The sequence below is a fragment of the Lactuca sativa genome, chromosome 1, assembly GCF_002870075.4.
Source record: "Lactuca sativa cultivar Salinas chromosome 1, Lsat_Salinas_v11, whole genome shotgun sequence".
NCBI classification, from domain to species: Eukaryota; Viridiplantae; Streptophyta; class Magnoliopsida; order Asterales; family Asteraceae; genus Lactuca; species Lactuca sativa.
In genome coordinates, this window is record NC_056623.2 from 187,224,231 (window position 1) to 187,247,262 (window position 23,032).

General features: G+C 36.4%; 1 protein-coding gene across 1 annotated transcript; it reads right to left on the reverse strand.

Moving 5' to 3' along the window:
• Positions 1-218: 218 nt before the first annotated feature.
• Positions 219-5,922, reverse strand: LOC111891181 (MACPF domain-containing protein CAD1). The gene is made up of 6 exons (XM_023887258.3): positions 5,440-5,922; positions 3,163-3,401; positions 2,501-2,696; positions 1,506-1,689; positions 1,268-1,422; positions 219-1,174 (listed from the first exon to the last, which is right to left on the reverse strand). Exons 1-6 carry the CDS (start codon positions 5,737-5,739, stop codon positions 575-577), a joined length of 1,674 nt encoding a protein of 557 aa, XP_023743026.1. The 5' UTR covers positions 5,740-5,922; the 3' UTR covers positions 219-574.
• Between the last annotated feature and the right edge of the window lie 17,110 nt (positions 5,923-23,032).

The following is a 23,032-nucleotide window of genomic DNA, read 5'->3' on the forward strand; positions in this document are numbered from 1 at the left end:
TTTCACTCATATTTAGCACAAGAATAAGATCGAACAGATAAGAAAACCCTATTTTCACTGATCTTTCTATATTAAGTCGTTTTTCAAAGTTATGTACAAAAAGCACATATATAGTTTACCGAATTGAATCTTGTCTCACTTAAGTCCTATCAAATTAAAAATATAAACTTCGAAAATATTATCTCAAGTAAATCCATTAAATTAACCCGTCCCGTTCATACATATAAACTTTGACTTGCAATTAAAATATAAACAAAAAAATCAATATACAAACAGTCAAACATCGCCTCATAATTCGAAAAGTTACTCCAAATCTGAAATTTAACAACCCCGAAGACTCCTACTTTGGTGTAAAGCATATACATGTATGAAACTACAAACAAATCTTTTAACATGAAACAACAAAATATTTCCCTCCTACTTTCACAAAATGCACTAAAACAACACAAAAGAACGATCGCCTGTGCAAAATAAAAATAAAAAATGCTTATAACCACCATATTCCTGCAAAAGGGTTATTCTTCCAGCAACCCATGAGCTGCCTCTGACCCATGGCCCACACTGTAAAATATCATTAATAATTCAACAACGAATATTTTATCCGTAAAACGATCCTCCCTTTATCTACTCCAAGTTTAGCCCCCGTAACCAACCAATGTCCCGGAACATCTTGTGGGCCCTTGGACATCTCGGTCATATCCACAATTTTAGCCAATTTCCCAGACTGGCTCGAACTGTCTCCCTTATCTTCTCCAAGTCTTTGAAGGTTAGCCGGGCTATGGTCCCACACGGATCGCCTAATGGTGCACCCGGGTACTTTAGAAAAAAGAAGTTTAAGATGCAAAACGCTTCTAGCACCGAAATCCCATACGCCAAATTGGGCCCCGGTGACTATGTGGACCCCGGAAAGATCCCCGATGTAGGTCTCGGTGTGTTCGATAGGTGCGGTGCTTACGTGAGAGAAGTTTTTCCATTTGATGGGCTCGAACCATCGGCTATCTTGCTCTTCGGGTCCTTGCCATTTGGGTGCACCGATAGCCATGTGTGTGTCCCAATGTGGTTGGAGGATTTTGGGGAGGGAGACTAAGTGTTGTATGTGGATTGCTAATCGGTTTTGTTTGTTTCCTTCTAAACTTAGTCGGAGTCCTGTTACGGGTTTGCGTCCGATGGTTACCTGTAAACATGATTGTGATAAATGAATGAATAAAGGGGAAAAATACATGAAATAATCACTTATTAAATGAGAAGATATAATTTTGAAGAATACCTGCTCGAGACTAATGTAAAGCTTTGGTCCCATTAAGCTAAACTGAAGTGAGGGACAAACTGGCTCCTTTCTTTGAATGTTACTCTGTTCAGGGGCCCACACACGAGGAATTTGGAACTCTAGAAAGTATTGTAAATCCTCTATAGGTGGTTTGTCTGAAAAACAAAACAATAATACTTATATATAATAATATATAAATAAATAAGTAAGTAATAAAAATGAGATAAGGTGGTCTTACATTCCAAGTATAAGTCAATGGCACGTGTCAAATGCTTAATTCCAGGTACTCCATGAAGCAAAGAAACAATGGGAGTAAAAGTCATATTTATAACATCTGGCGCTGTTTCTACAGTCTCTGCCCATTTTGCATGACTCTGTTCAAGATCATCACCTCCTCTTCTTCTAAAAATTACCGTTACGTCCTGCAGTTATATATATGGTAAATGTAAATCAACCTCATGTCATGTCACCCACAACACAAGATTTAAAAAAAAAAAAAAAAAAAATTGAAAGTACTTGGAGCAAAATACAGAAATCACTTGTATTTTCCCCATTTAACCGAGTCATTTTACTATTTTCTGTAATGATTAAACGATTATACTTTTTTTTTTTTTTTGAATTTTTCCAATACCCAGTTGGTGATATTAAGTTTTATTGATTTAGCCATTGAACTATTATTACAACAAGCATACAAAAATGAGCATTTTAGTGGCTAAATTGATCAAGTGGTGAAAATATGTTGTATTTAGCTTTTCTTTAAAAACAGGTTAACAGAAAGTTTAATGGTTTAGTTTAATCACTCTAGGAAAATAATTAAGTTGCTGAATCGATATTAATATAAAAGTACAAGTGACAAGTGGTGTTCTGTATAAGTGTATTTTGCTCAAATATATATATGATAATTATTAGAGTATGTTACTTTTGGGTCCTAGAGAATAGTTGATTTTAGCAATTTTGGTCCCAAAAAGTTCTCTTGCAAATGTGGTCCTTATTTGAGGTTCTTATTCAAAGTAATATGACTATTTCCACTCCCTGATTAAACTTTTGCAATTCTGTTCCCAAAAATATAGTCATTTTACTCGGAAAAGGGACCAAAAATGTTACAAAAACCCAAATAAGGACCTAAAACTGCAAGAGAAAACTATTTGGGACCAAAATGGAAAATACCAGCTATACTCAGGGACCAAAAATGTAAATTATTATGATGGGGTTGAGGAAGAAAGGTAAAGTAACCTTGTCCTTGTACTTTAAGGGACCAGAACTGGATTGGCCTTTTAAATCAAAGAATCTGTGGTCTCCAATGTCTTTCACATAATTATCAATGTCTGATAATGACAAAGGAGATGATTGGTGTTGCTTTATATAAACTACATCTCTCCCCCCAACCGTTGCAGAGGTCACAATATGTGTGCCATAATTTTCAATAAAGCTGAAAAATATACAATATTTTATCGTTAGATAATCAATGTCATTAGCTCTTTTAAAAAGATACTATATCACATTCTTTAGATGATATTGTTAGCTAAAAAAGGAAATAGAAAGAGAAAATTCAGGGGAATAGTAGCATATTTTACCCATAAAAGCAACATACTTACATTTCTTTACTGATAATACTAGTACATATATACTTTATTTTTTAATAGCAACAAAATTATATATTTATTACCCATAATACCAAGGTACTTATATTTCACTATGTACTTTATTTGTTACATATTGCTATTATCAGTAAAGAGATAGATGTAAGCACATTGCTATTATGAGTAAAACATGTAGGGCTATTATGAGTAACATATATATAGAATACAATGGCTATATTGATAAAAAGAGTAAGATATAAGTATGTTGCTATTTCATGCAATATGTGGTATATAGGAAAAGGAGGAAACTTTTACCTTGCTAAAGATGCAGGATCCCATGAATAAGGAACAGCACGTTTGACTTGTTGAAGCAAAACTAAATCAGTAATTTCTAAACGGACTTCAAATAAAGGAACAATGTATCCAATCATAGCAAGTGATTTTGTTGATGCTGCATCAAGTTGCCATGATCCAGTAAAATTGAACATGGCATTAAAGCTTCCAAGTGGAACATCCCCACCAAGATTTGATTTCATATTGAAGTATTTTGCCATCTGCTTTTATCACAAAATAATTATTACTAGCATTTAAAGAAACTTTTTTTTTTTTTAAAGAATCACTCTTTTAGTACCGTATGCAAAAGATATACCATAATTTAAAAGGGAAAAATATAGAAAAGCACTTGTACAATCACCAATTTATCGATTCAGCCAGTTAACTATCTTTTGTAGTGATTTAAAAGAACCATTTTTCCCCGGGAAAATACAACATACTTTCACATTTTATCAATTTAGCAAATAAACTGTAGTTATGATAAACTGATAATCATTAAAAAAGTGGATAAATCAATAAAATGGTGAAGTATGTTGTATTTTAACCTTTATCAAAACCAGGTAATCAGTAAAAATGGTTTTTGGACAGTCAAAAAAGTATAATGGTTTAATTAATCATTATAGAAAATAGTGAAGTGGCTAAATCGATAAAATACTGAAAGTACAATGTGCATTTCTGTATTTTGCCCTAATTTAAATAACCAACAGATCAAAACATACTACACGCAAGTAGTATAAATTGTTGCCCTAATATTAACTGCTAGTATGGCATAGTAAATTTAGCTCATTAATACCATGAGAATATGAATAAAGACAAAATGTTAACACATAACAAGTTCATGCAAAAAAAAAAAAAAAAAAAAAAAAACTTCTGGTTCTTCAAGTTGTGGGTCCAGTTTGGTACTAAATATTTATATTACACAAAGGATCTTGTCATTTTGAGATATGCAATTGCAGTTATAAGTAGAAGGTGTGGCATATCATATCAAGTCCTTAATATAGTAACATATATATATAGCATTTATATTATCCGAAGAAATGCATGGCATATGCCACAATACATGCCATTTTCTTACTTCAAATTTTTAAAGATTTTATTTATTAATTTGGTTGATAAACCATTTCGAAGGAGAACACATAACTTATTGTCATAATTTGGAAGATTCTAGGAAAAAAGGAAGTTCTTTTACTATAAAGTCCACCATCTTTCTCACTTGGGTTTTCCTTTTTAATCTATAACATCGGTTTCCTCACCTCCAACGTGTTCTTATCACATCACACACTATAATAAATGTTACATTGGCACATATGAAATTTTTAAAGTTGCTGGAAATCAAGATAGCATCATTATTCTTATGAATTTTGTGACTTGACCTATGTGCATTTTCAATCTATCCCAAAAATTATTCAACCTACTTAACATGTATATACAAACCTAACAATGTATGAAAAGTAATATGCCACGAGACAGAATACAAAGCTACTAAATATACATGCAATCTATCACACAAAACACCAGATTCAGTTATCTTTCAAGTTTCAACACATAATCACCAAATACAGTTACCTTTATTAGAAAAGGTTATTAACCACAAGCTCCTAATGTAGAAAACAATATCCACGTGAACGATTTAGTCCATTAATTTCCATATATGAAGCTTATCGACCCAAAAGAGGGTCAAATTGTAGCAAACCAAAGATCATTGAAGCAAATGATTTAAACAAAATCCAGATCAATGTAGATTTATAGGAATAATGAAAGTTGTAATTCTTAATCTACTCAAAGGAGGATAGGAATCCAAAAGAGTTCATGAGATGGAAAGCAGGAGTTTTCTAGCAATAGAACTTGTAGCAAAATCACACAATTCACCCATTTTAGTAGCTAGCATCTCACCTAGTAATTTGAACATATTGCAGTGACAAACATGGATGAAACTATACTACTTAGATTCTAGTTTTAGCATTAATAATGGTGATGAAAATTTCCTACTTTTTTCAGTCCTTGTTACTTCATAGTACTAGATTACAAAAAACTCCAGCATTTGATGTTCCCGATACCTAATTCGTCTAAATTTCAACAACTTCAATGTCTATAAACAAAACGAAACAAACTAATTGCTCATGAATTACATCTCGATTGATAAAAAGATATTTAACAATTCAGAGACCATAGCATATTTCAATAAACCATAGTAGACCCTGACGATTACTTATTCAGAAGAAGTAAAGGTATCCCAATTTCAAGAATTAATTATTCTACCTCATAGAAGCTGCAAACAGGTGTGGCTTCAGTGGCCCTTTCGCCTTTAGAAAATTCAACATCTACAGGAACATTAGGAATCGAGACAAAACCATCATCTGAGAAGACAAGTTCCTTGGTATTTTGATCATCCAAGTAAATCAAACGAGACCCAGGTGCGCCTTTGCAGTACAAAAGTCGGATGTCGGAGGTGACATCGAAGCCTCTACCAAGTGCTTGGATTGAATTCTTTAGAGTAGTGGTCAAAGCGTCGTTTTTGGATGATGGGTCTTCGTCCATGGAAGAATAATGATCTTTCATTGAAGGAAGAGATGGAGAATTCGATGATGATGATAATGGATTAGGTGAGGTGAAGAAGGGGAGAGTGTAGAGAGATTAGATTTGACGAGCTGTTTGCATTGTATAGTAGGTAAGGATGCTTTGTTTTGTTTTGATTTCTAAAAGAACTGGAATCAAAATCAAAATGAAAAGGGATTTCGAAGCAGCGTTGGTTTGAATTTAGTGTGTGGGGTATGGGTTGGACTTTGACTACAATAATAAATGTGTCTTTCAAACGCGTTTTTTGGGGTATTCTATTATCCATCTCACCAAGCAACCTAACAACTTATCATCATCTCTCTTTCTAAACAAAATCAATCGATTCAAACAATGATTCTTAGAAGTTAGAACCAATATGCCAATAACTTGAATATAATTAATTAATTAACATCTAATACTATATCTAATTGAATTTGATTTTTAAATTGTTTAATTGCTAATTGGAAAAACTTTTTTTGCTTTTTTTTTACTTTAATTAATTAATATGTCTTAGTTGAGAATGCAAACGGGTAACAAGTTGCATTGTTAAGTCTTTTTGTATGGTAAAGTCAATTCTTTTGAAGACTATATTCATAGATTTAGGGGATATAACATTGATATGTATGATCCGTTGTACTCTACTAAGAAGCTTCACCGCATCCGTTACAAAGAAACCAAACGTATTAAATGCAAATAGTATCAACATGTGTTGATTTTACATGCACGATTTCTCATGTTTGATGACCTTGCATGTAACAGTTTTTTAATATAGTCTGTCTCGCCATGAAACCCCAATCCTCAAGCCTACGAGAGGGGATACCCCTATATTGTTCTAACTTTTATTTCTAAGTTAGTTAAATGCATTAAAAACAATTTATTTTAAGTTACATATTAAAGGAAACTACAAAAAAAAATATTTTTATATCCAAAATATTAGAAAAAAATAGTATGTCTAGCTTTCTCTCTTCCAAAGACACATTTTATTTACTTTCTCATGAGTTTTTTTTCGATAATCTTTTAACTTCTTTTACTTGTTTTGTATGGTTACGTCCAAAAGGAAGGGGTTGTCATTTCTATTTCTCTATTACCAAAGATTTGATAATATATGAGTTAACTTTGTAAAGGATAAGATTATCCATGTTATACTAATCCTTTATTTTTATTTTTATTTTTCTTTTAACAATACTTTATCTTTTATTTTTATTACAATGGAAGTGCTACATTATTTTTATCACTTATTTTCTAATGAATATTATATTTATCTTTTATCTTTCAATCATTTACTATTTGTAACACAAATAATAATTTTAAATTTTAAATATTTAACTGATTAAATAAAAATAATAAATATAAAATTAATAAAAATAAAAATTACAAATAATAGTCACGAACTTAATATATTTATTTCGGATTTCTTTTATAAATCATCAATGTGATCTTCAGAAGACATTCTTTTGTTTAAAAAATAGTTTTTCATTTTTATTTTTATCATGAATAAAATTAACATTCATACAAAACTTATCATTAACATTTTGGAGGCATCTATTTTCTTAACAAATACATATGCTATTGATTTATGTAAAATTTAGGTATATGTAGGTGTGTTGCGTACAGATATAATATAATAAAAAAAATATCTATAGATCATATATGAACTTATGGTCTTTTAGTTTTTCTGTATGTCCCTAAAATGGTCCTTATGAAACTTTTTTTCTCATTAATGGTCCCTACGGAGCAAACCTTGCACATAAAAGGTCATTCGTGTGGATGTCCATCTGATGCAACATTAACATGCCCCATGTGCCTTGCACATGAGGGCATTTCGTCATTTCACTTAGGGTTAAACATGTTTGCTTATATATTGACATTTTCTTGCTCATATCCCTCTAAGGCCTCATATGTGAAGTGTACCAAGCTCAGGAACATGCAGAAGAATGGTGATTCGCCCATGTGGAAGTCGAGATCTTGTTATTATCACATCATGGTCTGATTACAACCCTGGAATGCAATTTTGGTCTTGTGTTGTGTTTGTAATGAGAGCATGTGTGGTTGGATTGGGTGGTTTGATGATCACATATGCCCTAGATCGGTGGAAGTAATGTCTGGGTTACTGAGGTCTATGAACAAGATCCAATAATCCCTTCAACAAGCTACAATGCAAGCAAGGATGTTGTCACACCCCAAAACCATGAACGACAGAAACGTTCTGGGGCGGAGGACGTCATGTACAGTATCATAACAATGAATAGTAGTAAACAAGCAACAACATCATCCATTGCATTAATAATATAATTTCATACATGTGTGTTCTGTCAAGTTATATAGACACCAAAATATACATATCAAAATAAAAGATGAGTCTTGAATGAACTCCATCTTCTCAAAAGCCTGGCACATGTACCTGTCTATTGGTGACCTGAGAATACAAGTTATTTTGAAAGCGAGTATCAGCTTAAAGCTGGTGAGATCATAGGTATATTAATGTCTGTGTTTGTACGAAAGCATTTGTAAGATGTTTTGTAATATGTTTGAACTCTCCTAGAAAACCCTATGTTTCCTACTAACTGTAGCCTTCTACCAAGGCATCTAGTGTCTGTGTGTGTATCTCTTGTTAGAGTGTGTGTTTTCCCAATTCTGACTATCATTAACCAAAAATATAGTTTTTACATTACCGTGCATCGTGTGAATATTCACAAAGTGAATGTAATGGGAAAAATATTATAGTACCGTAGTATTTGTAATAAGTGACTACCGTTGTACTAGCTACCTTAAAACAAAAGGTGTTCAAAGTAACATGTGATCGACCTGTATCCTGCTACCGACTCTAGTAAAACGACGATGTAAGACGCCGTAAGAAATGACATTTGGCACCCGTAGACTTGCAAGTCCCACTGTAGCGAGCAGCAAGGTGTAGGATAGTCAATCCATTATAGATCTATACGCAAACTCATACGCTCCCCAATTAAGGAGATTCGGGATACAAAAGCGGTCATGGCAGGAAGTGCCATGACCCGCTCAATGGTTCACATAACTGCATGAATGTATATGTAATGAAGGTGCTAACTGAAAGTGTACTCTTTCTCTGTCTAGCCTGTATGTACTGTATTGTTCTACGTGTGCTAGCTGTAATGTATGTTCTCTCTCTATCTAGCATGTATAGAATGTACTGACTCATGAATGAACTGACTCAATGTATATTTCATTGTTCTAGTAATAGTATTAGTATCCTCATGTGCTACCCCTATGGTAGCTTACTAGTAATGTAACTGGTATGAATGATCATGAAAGTATACCCTTGCTACCCTAGGGTATTGAATGGACTGGAAGAACCTTTATGTTTATATATGTATACATAATATATATAACTAATATTTAGACGACCTTCAGACGGATAACCGATGCCCTACAACCACATTCCAACGAGGAAAAGGAGATAAAGCGAGTTGGCCTTCCTAAGCCCTTTAAACATTGCTTACATAACTATACATACATAGGCATGCACTTGATAATAAGTATAAAAGAGTTTAAGTAATAGTATTTGATAAGTAAAAGAGTTTGTAAAATAGTTTGCAGCAAAACAGTTTGATAACCAGTTTGAACAGTAAGAAAACCACTGGTTTTGTAGTTATTAATCACATGTGATTGATGTAATAACTATAAGTATTTCACTTGTATCCCCCCCCCCATAAAAGCATTTAATAACATTTAAACCATTGATTAGGGGTATGAACTCACCTATGGTGAGTGGTACGGATGAACTGAAGATGTAGGATTGCTAGGTGTCAAGTGAAGTCTTGAACACACTCTATGATCCTAATTAACATATAATATCACATATATGTATCCAATTAGTCTTTAAACAACTAATAAACAAGTCAAGACACCCTAGGACATGCTAAACACTTTATACAAGTGTTATTAGTCTCAAGGATTGCATCTAAGTGTTGTAGGGAAAGGCTAGTGTGTTTGGGGTTCAAGGAACACTCCATTAGGGAGTTTACGGTTTTGTGGTCACTAGAAAAAGGGTTTACGGTCGTAAACCCTTGGGTTTACGGTCGTAAGCTCACCCACTTTGTGACTATTTGTTGTTTGAAGCTTTAAGAGTCCCTAGAAGCTTTTCTACTTGATGTATGTGACCATGGAAGGTACTAGGGCACCATTTCACTCCTAATTGGAGTTTACGGTCCCTAAACCATTTTCCTTTGGGTTTACTACCATAAACCCATAAGGTTTATGGTATTTGGGGCTTTTCAAGTCCTTAGCTCAACAAGGTAATAGTCTAGGTTAGATTCTAGGCATAAGGAATAAATATGGGACATTTATACAACTTTTGGGGTGTTTACGGTTTTGGGAGATCTCCAAACCGTAAACACATATAAATGAGTGTTTTCTTGTGCTTTTTATGTGATAAACACATCAAGGAAGGATCTAGACTTGTTACAAAGGCTTTTGATGGACTAAAGCACCCTAAGGCACCTTAACTTGGTGTTTACGGTTCAAGAACTTCTTGAATCGTGAACACCTTGTTCTTGGTATTCTTGGGTGATTTCCTTGATGTAAAGATGTATAGCAAGCTTTAAAAGACTCTAGGATAGAAGTACTTACTATGTGGAAGCTTGAAAGGAGCTAATAGTCCAAGAACACTAGTGTGTGTTCTTGGTGTTCTTGGTGAAAAGGAAGAATCAACCTTTTTGGAATGATTTCACGGTTAGAAGTGTGTTAAAACACTAGATCTAAGCATATAATCACTTAAGGAAGCTAGAAACACTTACTAGATTGAAGATCTTGAAAATCTTTTTGGATGATACTTGAGAGAGAACGGTTTTGGATCTTGAGAAGTTTTGGAAAAAGTGAAAATAATGATTAGATCTTCTATATATACTCTCAGATTTAGGCTTTTTGTCAGAAAATATTTTATTCAAGCAGTAAACTCTAATTTCTTAGAGTTTTGGAATAACTGCATTGCACAATAACCCTAGTGCATCCTCTCTCCTGTTATCACTAAAGTGTGAAATCCTGAAATACTCAAACTTACTCTAAAAAGTCTGAAAATTGACAGTAACTGTTCTGACTTCTATTGACTTGATATGTTTATATAGAATAGAAATTTCGGGTTGTCACAGATGTATAATTTAATCCTTTTTTTCAGTTGGTTTTTTTATAATTCGTTGAGTAGATTTTAGGGTTAACGTCTTTTTTTGGCTTTCATGTATGAAAGTGTAGACATGGTCGTAGGGTTAATGTATTGGTAGTCATATATTTAGTCCAATGTGGTATCTAAATACAGGACGTTGTAGTCTTGGTGTTATGGTTAATGTGTTTTGTGTAATTGAATTATCTAATTTCAAAAAGGTTAATGTATTATGGTTAATGTGTTTTGTGCATCTACTATTGTTTCCATTTGTCCATACCTATTGAATTGGTCCAAGCAAGTTTACAAGGAAAACAATATAACCAAAAATGATATTATATATCACAATAACAGTTGACATTGTTTCATAGTCAAACTAAGTTTACAATGATTCAAGGTCAACATGGATGACCATACCAAATAAGGAGCCCAAACTAAGTATTGTTTGTTATATACATATAGGTACTAAAACAACCATAAAACAAAGTGGAAGGTTACATCAAAAGACCTAACAGAAACACAAGCATTTCACTTCACTTATCTTTCCCTTTCTCCTTTGCAACCGCATTCTTCTTTCCTCTTGTGACTAGTTCTTTTTCTTAGTTATGTTACATTGACCTTTACAAGTACGTGAATTATGGTGTAACACCCAGTTCCTGGTACGTATTTAAATCCAAGTAATGTTGTAATTTACTTTAGGAATCGGCGAGTTGGAGGCCCAACTCGTCGAGTAGACTCGACATTATGCGTGAGTTTTAATGTGACATCCCCATTTTTATAGCTAGAAAAGACCGATTTTTGTTTATGTTTTATAAAAATCAGAGTACCCTTTTAACAAAAATGTTGCGGAATTTGTTCCCAGAAAAACATGATAAATATATTATCAAAGCTTTTCCAAAGAAATGCATTTTATTTCTTTTAAAACTTTGGAATGTCATCGTCAATACAAAAACAAAAGCATAAATAGATCTTACGTTCTTTTACACTAGTGATTTACATCTCCTTAATCTCTCAGTGTAATGTAACTTCATATCAACACCTGTGATACAAATAAAATTGAGTGGGTCAGGTTGGGAAACCTGGTGAGTACATAGGGATTTCAATCCCACAATATTATATCATATATATAATTTAGAACTCACAAAATATACAATTTCACCATATATATAAGCAACTCTTACCCCACCCTGTCGTTCCTCCCAACGACACTATCCATACTCTCAAACCTTAAACTTTACCTCTTTACTTAATCCATACTCTCGGATCTAATCCATGCTCTCGGATCAATAATTGTGCCTATTCCATACTCTCAAACTAGGGACATATATCTATGTCTAAATCCATATTCTCGGATTAATGACAAATAACTATGTCCTATCCATACTCCCGGATTAAGGACAACTAACTATGTCTTAATCCATACTCCCAGATTTGTGTGTGTTTGAAGTTGGAGAAGAAGAAGGAAGCTTGGAAGCTCAAGTAGAAGCAAGAAGATCTAGCAGTTTTACTTCATTCTCAACTCATTCAAGGTAAAAAGCTGGAACCTTGACCACCTATCTCTTAGATTTTGATTTGGGGCTATTTCTACCCCTTTTTATGAGTATAGAGAAGCAAAAATCGGATTTTTTGGGTGTGCTGGAAGTTGCACTTCGGATTTGGGGCTATTGGGGGTCTTTATGGCATACAGGTGCCGAATTTGTTGCCGTAAACACCCCATGCATCTTGTATACCTTCTTTTATGGATTTTGGAGCCAAAAAAACCCATGCATGGAAACCAAGTTCGTAGCTTTACGTATGAAATGGACCCTAGGAAGTCAGATCTATGGATTTGATGCATTAAGACCCATTATAATTGTCACACCCCCGAACCAGACGGCGGAAACGTCCGAGGGCTCGCGTGACTTAAATTGAATATCATCACAATGAATACACATGAATCATAACATAATTTCACACCCCAAAACCGGAACGACGGAAACGTTCTGGGGTGGATGACGTCATGTCAAGTATCACAACATATGCAGTATAGTAATCAAAGTACAACAACCATTGCATTAATAGTAATAATTTTACATAGTTTACATTTCATAGCAACATCAAAGTAATACAAGGAATAATATAGATGCAGCTTGGTACTAGGCTGTCTTCACAAAAGTTCCCGGATTGTACCTATCTATTGCTTACTTGAGAATACAAATTATTTTGAAAGCGAGTATCAGCATTTTATAATGCTGGTGAGTCCATAAGTATTTAGTGTCATTTGTATAAATATGCATTTTTATTCAAAATAACTTTATGAAAGATAGTAGTTTAGAATCTACGATGTATTAGCGTCCTTTCCAGAAAATCCTATATTTTCTAAATAAAAGCAATCTTCTACCAAGACCCGGCCGATTTATGTTTTAAGGAGTAGTTTTCCCCCAAATTACTATCATTACCAAATACATAATTGACTTTAAAAGAGTAATGAGAAAATCATAAGTGAAAATACTAGGGGAAAATAATATATATACCTCAGCAGTAACACTGCTGACTAAAACAAAAGAAAACATAGACTACAGGAGAGTATCGAATGAATGATACGCCTGGCTCAGTCTAACAAAAGGAAGCACAGAATCCAGACAGTATCGTATGAACGATACAGCTAGCAAAGTCTAAAACAAGAAAATACAGACTCCAGACAGTATCGAGTGAACGATACAACTAGCAAAGTCTAAAACAAAAAGGGTGAATGTGAACCCGTATGTAACCATGCTGATCGACAATAGAGCATCCGATGACCCTCCAGGTCACGCGTAGAGGTAGTGACATTAGAGATAGTGGCATTATGTCACCCATGGGCCTTACCGGCGCGGACTGTAGCTAGTAGTCTGGGTGTGGGAGTGTCAGTCCCATATAGATCTATACACATGATGTTCGCTCTCCTTCCCGGAGACTCTGGTTACACGGCGTTGGCGCAATGAAGCGTCGTAGAGAGAAATAGTGTGTCACGTTCTAAAGTAAAAGAGAGAGAGATAGAGGTAGAGAGAAATAGAGATAGTGATAGAGACTAAGATAGAGATAGAGACAGAGATAGAGATAGAGATAGAGATAGAGATAGAGATAGAGTCTCCTAACTATTCCTATAATAGTTACTAGGGTTCTAAAAACATGAATAATAGAAGGATGCCTGTACTGAGAGAGAGAGAGAGAGAGAGAGAGAGAGAGAGAGCTTTTATGTCCATACATGTATACATGATATATAACTAATGTTTAAACGACCTTCGGACGGATAACCAAAACCCACCAGACCACATCCCAACGAGGAAAAGGAAATAGGGAGAACTAGCCTTCCTAAGTCCTTTAAACATTATTTATATAATTATACAAATATAGGCATGCATTTAACGAAATAAAAGCATAGAAGAAAACTTTGGTAAAACCTTTGGAAAAATCTTTACAATTAAGAATTTTCGACTTGATGTCATTTTATAAAACAAACGTTGAAAACCTTTGGAAAACCTTTGAAAAACCTTCGAAAAACCTTTCGAATACTTATGATAATCTAAAAGAGAAATTCATACTTTAACAAGAGTTGAAAGCGAGATTTGAAAAACCTTTTGTTAGATGAAGCAGTTTAACATGTAAAAATCCATTTGCTATACAGTTATTAATCACATGTTATTTATCTAATAACTGTATAGTTCAACTTGTATTCCCCACCCCACCCCCCATAAAAGTAGTTAAAATCATTTAAAAAGTTAATTCAGGGGTATGAACTCACCTGACGTGGGTGATTTAGATGTACGGATGGTATAGGATGCTAAGTGTCAAGTGAGGACTTGACCACACACGTGAATCCTATTTAACATGTAATGATACATTTAAGTATCCAATTAGTCATTTAACAATTAATTATGCAAGTTAGGACGCCCTAAAGCATGAAACACTTTGCTATAAGTGCTAGGAGTACCAAGGGTTGCATATAAAGAGAGTATAGTCTCACTTTGGAGTTTACTCCTCAAATGGTAGTACCTAGGGGTGTTTACGAATTCAATACCACTTCCCCCATGAGTTTACAGCCGTAAACTCATGGTTGTGGTGCCATTGGGTTTTTGAAGGTCTTATATCACTCAAGGAATTATGCTAGACTCGAATCAAGGGCTAAGGAAGTGATTAGGGCTTGAAATGGACACCTTTTGGAGTTTACGGTCCTTGGACCACTCCCTTGGGAGTTTACGGCCGTAAACACATGAGTTTACGGTCGTAAACTCATATTTGTCCATTTCACTTGTGCTTTGGTGGTTCTAGGCTATGCATGCAAGGTTCTAGTCATTTATACAAGCAAAGGAAGGTGTTAAGGGCACTTAAACACCTTGGAAAGGTGTTTATGGTTTTGGGAGGTGTTCTAAAACCGTAAACTCATGTTTTTCCCTTCATTACATGTTCTTGGGGTCCCTAGTTTATGCAAGTAAGGTTCTACTGCATTACACAACCATTTGAAGGCATTAGGGGCATCTAAACACCTCTTGGAGGTGTTTACGGTTTTGGGATGAACTCCCTAAACTGTAAACTTATATGAACATGGGGAAAATGATTATTTTCGAATGCTAAACTCATCTAGGAAGGGATCTATGCTAGTTGTCAAGGCTTAGAATGAACCAAGGCACACTTTGGCACCTATTTAAGGGTTTACGGTCCAAGAATGTTCTTGGACCGTAAACATCTTGTTCTTGGTGTTCTTGGATGATTTCAAGTGTAAGCAAGTTTCTATTAAGCATACAAGAAGCTAGGGTAAGTGCACTTACGTTCTAGGAGCTTGGATGATCGTTTTTGGCAGATTTGACGGGATGAACTTATGATAGTTGAGAGGATTTCTTGAGTGTTCTTGAGGTGGAAGTTAGAAAAATGAGAGAAAATGACTAAGTGTCATATTTATACCCTCGGGGGTTCGCGGTCAAAAAGTCCGAGTTTTTGTCCGTAAATTCCAAAATTTTTGGAGTTCCGCGACTTACACTAAACACGGCAACTCTAAATTTTACTTCCTTATTTTTCATTCGCTTGACGAATATTATTTAAAATATTCCAACGGGCTTAAGTCCGGTCAAAAAAATATTTTGGGATAAATTTGGCTAATTTTTGATGTGCCTAATTACGGCGTTAAAACAAACAGAAATTTTGGGTTGTTACATCATCCCCCCGTTAGAGGGAATTTTGTCCCGAAATTAGAGTTTAGTCTAGGAAGTAGGCATGAACAATCGAGTAAGAGATGAGGGTACTTCCTATTCGGTTGGTCATCGCGCTCCCAAGTGAACTCAGGTCTTCGCTTGGCGATCTAGCGACCCTTCACTAACGGAATGCGGGTTTGGTTCATTCGGTTCGTGATTCCTACAGATTCCTCTACGAAATTAGGGTTCCCAATGATCTCTATCAAGACAAGTGGAATTTCGAGAGTTACGTCGGGCAAGTACTTTTTCAAGTCTAAGACGTGGATCGATTTGGGGTGAAACTTATGGAATTTCGAAAGTAGTCGAGGTTTGACGAGGGTTGGACCAATTCTTATAAAGAATTTTGGATGGTTCTAAGCTCTCGGAAAGGTAGAGCTTTTTCAGTACTTAGAACATAAAGTAATTCTATGGTGAGATCATCACCGGCGAGATCGCCATTTTGAAGTTTTAAAAGTTCTCTCTTACTGAGGGTGTAGTTTTTCGAGTTGGTTCTTAGAAGGTTCAGGTCGTCCTCGGATTCAAATTCTCTACTAGTTGGCTTTCGGAGGTTTTCTAGATCATCAGATGTAATGGCTACACCCTGACATCTATTGGTTACGTGGCTTCTATCTCGACCTAGTGCAAAAATGGACTTGCACTTCTGACTCTTGAGGCATCCCTAATGGAAACTCTCAAAGTCGGTGAGATGGGGTTTTACCAGACGATCGTTTAGAAAATTTTTAAACTTTTCATCATCGCCTAGTTGACGCTTTCACGATATGATTTCTAACAGGAAAGGATCGTGCTCTTACTTGCTTTGTTGTTTCATGAATAACAATCCCTGCTCAGGGCTAACTCAGTCCTTAGAGATTTTCTGAAGTGTTGGACTATCTCGGGGGTGGTTCTACTATTTCTATGTGATATAGTATTCTTGGAACACCTAGTAGTCCAATGAATCTCTAAGACATGCCCTATTCTCTAAGGCGTCAGTTTATTTCAGTTGCAGAAAGCGCGTGCTCTTGTATAACCCATCGACTAACACCTAGACTGGTGTCAAGTCTATAATATCTTCGGGATCAGGGTTATAAGGCTTAACGCCACCTACTTTCATACTTTATTCAAGTATTCTTGGCTGCGGAGGTTATCCTGTGGTTCTTGGCATTCTGGTATTCACTTTGGAGAATGCAGTCTATCGTCTACAGGGCGACGGTGACTTCTTCCACGCGAGGAGGCGGAGTGTCCTAGGCACTACTCGTTGGTAATGGGGTGGACGAAGTGCCTGAGTAGTGCAAGCATCTTCTGCAACTACTCTTCCGGTGGTTCCGAGTTTCCTCGATATAGATTAAGTCTAGGAAGTATAGGGTTCCGTCACTCAGAGCTTCAAATTTCCTCATCCATTCTTCTCAGAGTTTAACTTATCGCAGCTTCCAGGTTTCCGGTATATCTGCTGAGATGCTTAATTTGTAGGGGTGTGCATGGGTCGGTTTGGGTCGGTTTTGGACTCAAACCCAACCCAACCCATAAATGGTCGGTTTCTGGTTTTTAGAACCCAATAGGATCGGTTTCTGGTCGGTTCGGTTTCTTGGGTTCTGAGGTCGGTTTGGGCGGTTTTTCGGTTTCTTGGGTTCAACCCATACACTCACGGGTTCTGGGTTTAAACCCATGGGTTTAAGGTTTTAACCCATTTTCCATAAATGAAGCAACAAGTTAGATACTTCAAAAAATAACAAATTGAAGTTAAGTACTTCAAAAAATATGAGTCTTACAACAAATAGTCAATTACAACTTACAACTAAAGCCCGAAATAGTCTATTACAACTAAAACACAATCAAGTATGGGTGGTTTTTCGGGTTGGATGGGTCGGTTTCTTAGGGCGGTTTGTCGGTTTTAAGTATGGGTCGGTTTCTTGGGTTGGATGGGTCGGTTTCTGGTTAGAAACCGAACCCGAACCCAATTTTTCGGTTTCTAAAAATATCAAACCCAAACCGTCGGTTTTGCTTCGGTTTCGGTTTTTTCGGTTTCGGTTTTGTCGGTTTTAGTCGGTTTCTCGGTTTTTTGGTTTGGGTTTGCTCACCCCTATTAATTTGTGGGATTAAGCGTGAATGGATGGTCGCAGTCAATGTCCTTAACTCTTACGACTCATATTTCTTTACCAACTGAGGGTGTTAGCTACTATATTGGCTTAACCGGGATGACAACAAATTTTGGATTTGTGGTCATTTTAGTAGCTCAACCCGCATTGGTTCTCTTGACTCTAGTTCCTATTCTATGGGATAGGATGAAGGGTTTTACTATGAGGTTCGTGGTAGAGCTCATACTTGGCTTAACCACTAATACTTGGTGTATGCAAGCCGTATATAATTGAGATCGACGGGGTGTTCAGTTGTGCGACTCCACCCCGGACCCACAATCCAACGAGGAACAGGGAGTAGGGAGGAAGCACACATCTTAAATCTTTTTTTATCTAAATTATATACCACTCTTATGCATATACTCAGTTAATAGTAGTCAATCCCATGAGTTCTTTCCTCTTGATTCACGAACCTGATTGTGAGGTGCTGAGGGTCTTTCTGGGGGATCTACGGAGTAGGTTTTAGGTGGCTATTGTCTTCTGGTATGCCTGCAGTGTATTTCGCTTCAGGTTATATTTGTCTAAGGAAGGGTTGGTTAACAACGTGCGATACCCTTCTTCTGGGTATTTCGGAAGGTTTTAGATGAGAGAGACGACTGACGGGTTGCATTAGGTTTTATTATTAAGTTCAGAAGAACTTTTATTTGCCGAAATGGCTATGGTGAAAGTACTTTTTACACAGCACTAGGAATTTACACATGGTTGCACTAAGTCGAACCATGATTGATAGAGGCGTCGAAGCTGGCATACATCGACACGATATAGAATGAGGGTCGGTAGGACCATGTGCTGAACGGGCACACAAGTTCTTGGCGTCTCGGGTTTCGTCCCGTGTATCATTGTCGCGGATACTTGGACCGATAGAGTTGACGCGGAACTATAGAGGGTCTTGAGGTTTTGGAATAATGTACTTCTCATGAATGGATTCTCACGAGGCCTCTCTGTAATCGCCTAGTATACACTAGTCATGTATAATTAAGGTGGAAAGGATTGTTGACTAAGCGACTCCACCCTAAATCCACAACCAAACGAGGAACAGGAAATGATGCAGCATCACTCGCTCGAGGTCTATCCATCTTAATTATACATGGCTTTAACGTATATACCAAGCCATTATAGCTTTACCTGATGAAACTTTGAATTCTTACAACAGTGCTGCGATTTTCGCCTTATCGGGAGAGTAATTACATTTAGAATTAGCCTTTTAGTGTTTTTGGCTAGTTATCTAGGATTGAGAGACGTACCAAAATTCTACCGGGTTCCTTGATGCTTCTTCCTAGGCATTAGAGTTAGACTCCTCCTACGGCATTGTCGTTCCTTTCAGTTGGGCAGTCCCGCTTGAAGTGCCCAATCTCACTACATAGATGACACACTGGACTGGTCGCCACATTGGTGGTTGATGTAATGAACTCAACTGGGGTTCTACAGGTACGAGCGGTATGCCCCTTCTTGTTGCACCTAGCGCAGAAGAATTCTTGACAACTACCATGATGATGGTAGCTACACTTGCTGCAACGAGGGAGGTTTCCTAGGTATGGTCTTCTTGGAGTTGGGACGGGAGGGTTGACAGGGGTATTGAATGCCTCAGCTCATTGCTCTTCAGAAGGTCCTTGAGTCGAGGTACTTCCCTCTTCGCTCTTGAACTTTCTTTTCAGTAGGTTTGGCTGGGGTTCTTGGGTGGCTGGGTATGTAGGTGTTGGTTGCTGTTGTCCATTGCTTTGATCGGGAATCCCGATAGGGCTCCTGCTAACATTGGCGTTGTTAGCATTCAGATGACCATGACAGCTGCTATGGCTACTGAGACTGCAGCTTGGAACGTAGCTTCATCGAATAGGGGAGTCGGTTTCTTGCCAGCGAATTGGTTACGTTTCTTCGGAGGCATGGTTTTTCCTACACGAAAAGGAACACAAGCTGATGAGGGACGATGGTTAACCCTAGATGTATCTATCCTTACTATAATAGGCAATAATTTTTCCCGTGCCTTGGATATTGGTTATCGGAGTGCCAACCTACATCCCTATGATGTAGTCCGGGTATTCAAGGTAGAAGTAAGAATATCGGAAAGCCATAAGATGGGGGTCGTTCTTACTAAGTTATCCTTATACTGGAGAGATTCGCTCTCCGGCCTTGGAAAGATCTGAGGACAGTTCGGAACGAAGATCACAGAAGCAAAGGCTCATGAAGACTTATGGCTAAACACTCTCAATCAAGGTTTTGAAATCCGATCTAATCGTATCACTTGCGACGAGAAAGGCGATTTACCTAGCACATAGTGTGAGTAGTGTAATCACTAACTCACTAAATTGTATTATTTTATGGGTGTATTAGCGCGACGAATACGAGGAAAAGACACTTCTCGGGTTCCATGTATTGGCTCCTTCTATCTACCTCTTATCCTTGACTAGGACCGGCGTTGGTTTTCTTCGGGTAGTTACCTAGGGTTCTCTTCTTGTAAAGACATATTGAATTTCTACTCCGTCTTACTTCCGATCCTGACTCTGGGTGTCATCGCTTCATGATGGATGACTGGAAATCTCGGAAGTTCAGGCGAATTTCCCACCGGTGTCCCTAAAAGGTATAGGCACTTGGTGGTTTCAATAGTCTCGTCTTGGTTCATTTATTTCCGAACTGGAAATCTTCTCAATGAACCTCTTCTGGGTCTAAATCAACTCTTCTGTCGAACACTGAAGTGGATAGGGTTTTCTACCAGGTTTGTGCGAGAATGGAAATGTCTAAAGAATCCTAAGAGATTATTAAAACATTTCACTGGATGATCCATATCGAGTCCTGCTACAATTACATAGGGTACACAAATTATATATAACTTAGATCCGATAGGCCTTCGAATATGTGATACTACTCTATATCCACATCCAAACAAGGAAAAGGAAGTAGAGCGAAACCACACATTCTTAGTCTATGGGATCCTTATCATATATAACCTTGGAAGTATACCCTCTGTAATCATAGGTATATCAATAAGGATATTTTTAGTTTTTTCACACAAGGTTATCTATGGATCCTAAAATACCCCTATGGTATTTTAATTACTTGTTTGATTCTTAACTTCTGAATATGATTATGGGATTAATGTGAGTCTTTTAGCATTCCAAAATACTCCCATAGTATTTTAAACTTTATGTTTGGCTCTAGCATTCCTATTTGGTAAGTTTTAGATTTGTTGCAACACCACCATCACTCTCAAGCACACGTTGGTCGCATCTCGAATAAATGTAGTTGATCAGGTTACATTTATTCCAGCTTACGATTACATAACTGCCCAGGTTTTACGGTAATGGTCAACATCCAAAGACTTTTATTCTTGTTCTTCTTGTGAAACTTTGTTCGGGTGTTTAGATTCTGGATGTTCTTATACTTTTGTAAAATATGGTTATATTTTAAAGTATAATTCTTGGTCAGAGTGTTTTATCCCTATGTATTTATAGGTTGTATATCTTTTATGAATCGATATACTGAGCTCACTATAAACAATGCTTTGATACCAATTTGTCACACCCCAAAACTGGAACGGCGGAAACGTTCTGGGGTGGATGACGTCATGTCAAGTATCACAACATATGCAGTATAGTAATCAAAGTACAACAACCATTGCATTAATAGTAATAATTTTACATAGTTTACATTTCATAGCAACATCAAAGTAATACAAGGAATAATATAGATGCAACTCGGTACTAGGCTGTCTTCACAAAAGTTCCCGGATTGTACCTGTCTATTGCTTACTTGAGAATACAAGTTATTTTGAAAGAGAGTATCTACCTTTTATAATGCTGGTGAGTCCATAAGTATTTAGTGTCATTTGTATAAATATGCATTTTTATTCAAAATAACTTTATGAAAGATAGTAGTTTAGAATCTACGTTGTATTAGCGTCCTTTCCAGAAAATCCTATATTTTCTAAATAAAAGCAATCTTCTACCAAGACCCGGCCGATTTATGTTTTAAGGAGTAGTTTTCCCCCAAATTACTATCATTACCAAATACATAATTGACTTTAAAAGAGTAATGAGAAAATCATAAGTGAAAATACTAGGGGAAAATAATATATATACCTCAGCAGTAACATTGCTGACTAAAACAAAAGAAAACATAGACTCCAAGAGAGTATCGAATGAATGATACGCATGGCTCAGTCTAAAAAAAGGAAGCACAGACTCCAGACAGTATCGTATGAACAATACAACTAGCAAAGTCTAAAACAAGAAAATACAGACTCCAGACAGTATCGAGAGAACGATACAGCTAGCAAAGTCTAAAACAAAAAGGGTGAATGTGAACCCGTATGTAACCATGCTGATCGACGATAGAGCATCCGATGACCCTCCAGGTCACGCGTAGAGGTAGTGGCATTAGAGGTAGTGGCATTATGTCACCCATGGGCCTTACCGACGCGGACTAAAGCTAGTAGTCTGGGTGCGGGAGTGTCAATCTCATATAGATCTATACACATGATGTTCGCTCTCCTTCCCGGAGACTATGGTTACACGTTGGCGCAATGAAGCGTCGTAGAGGGAAATAGTGTGTCACATTCTAAAGTAAAAGAGAGAGAGAGAGAGATAGAGAGGGAAATAGAGATAGTGATAGAGATAGAGATAGGGATAGAGACATAGATAGAGATAGAGATAGAGATAGAGATAGAGATAGAGTCTCCTAACTATTCCTATAATAGTTACTAGGGTTCCAGAAACATGAATAATAGAAGGATGCCTGTACTACTTAAGGAGATGAATTGGCTGAGAGAGAGAGAGAGAGAGAGCTTTTATGTTCATACATGTATACATGATATATAACTAATGTTTAAACGACCTTCGGACGGATAACCGAAA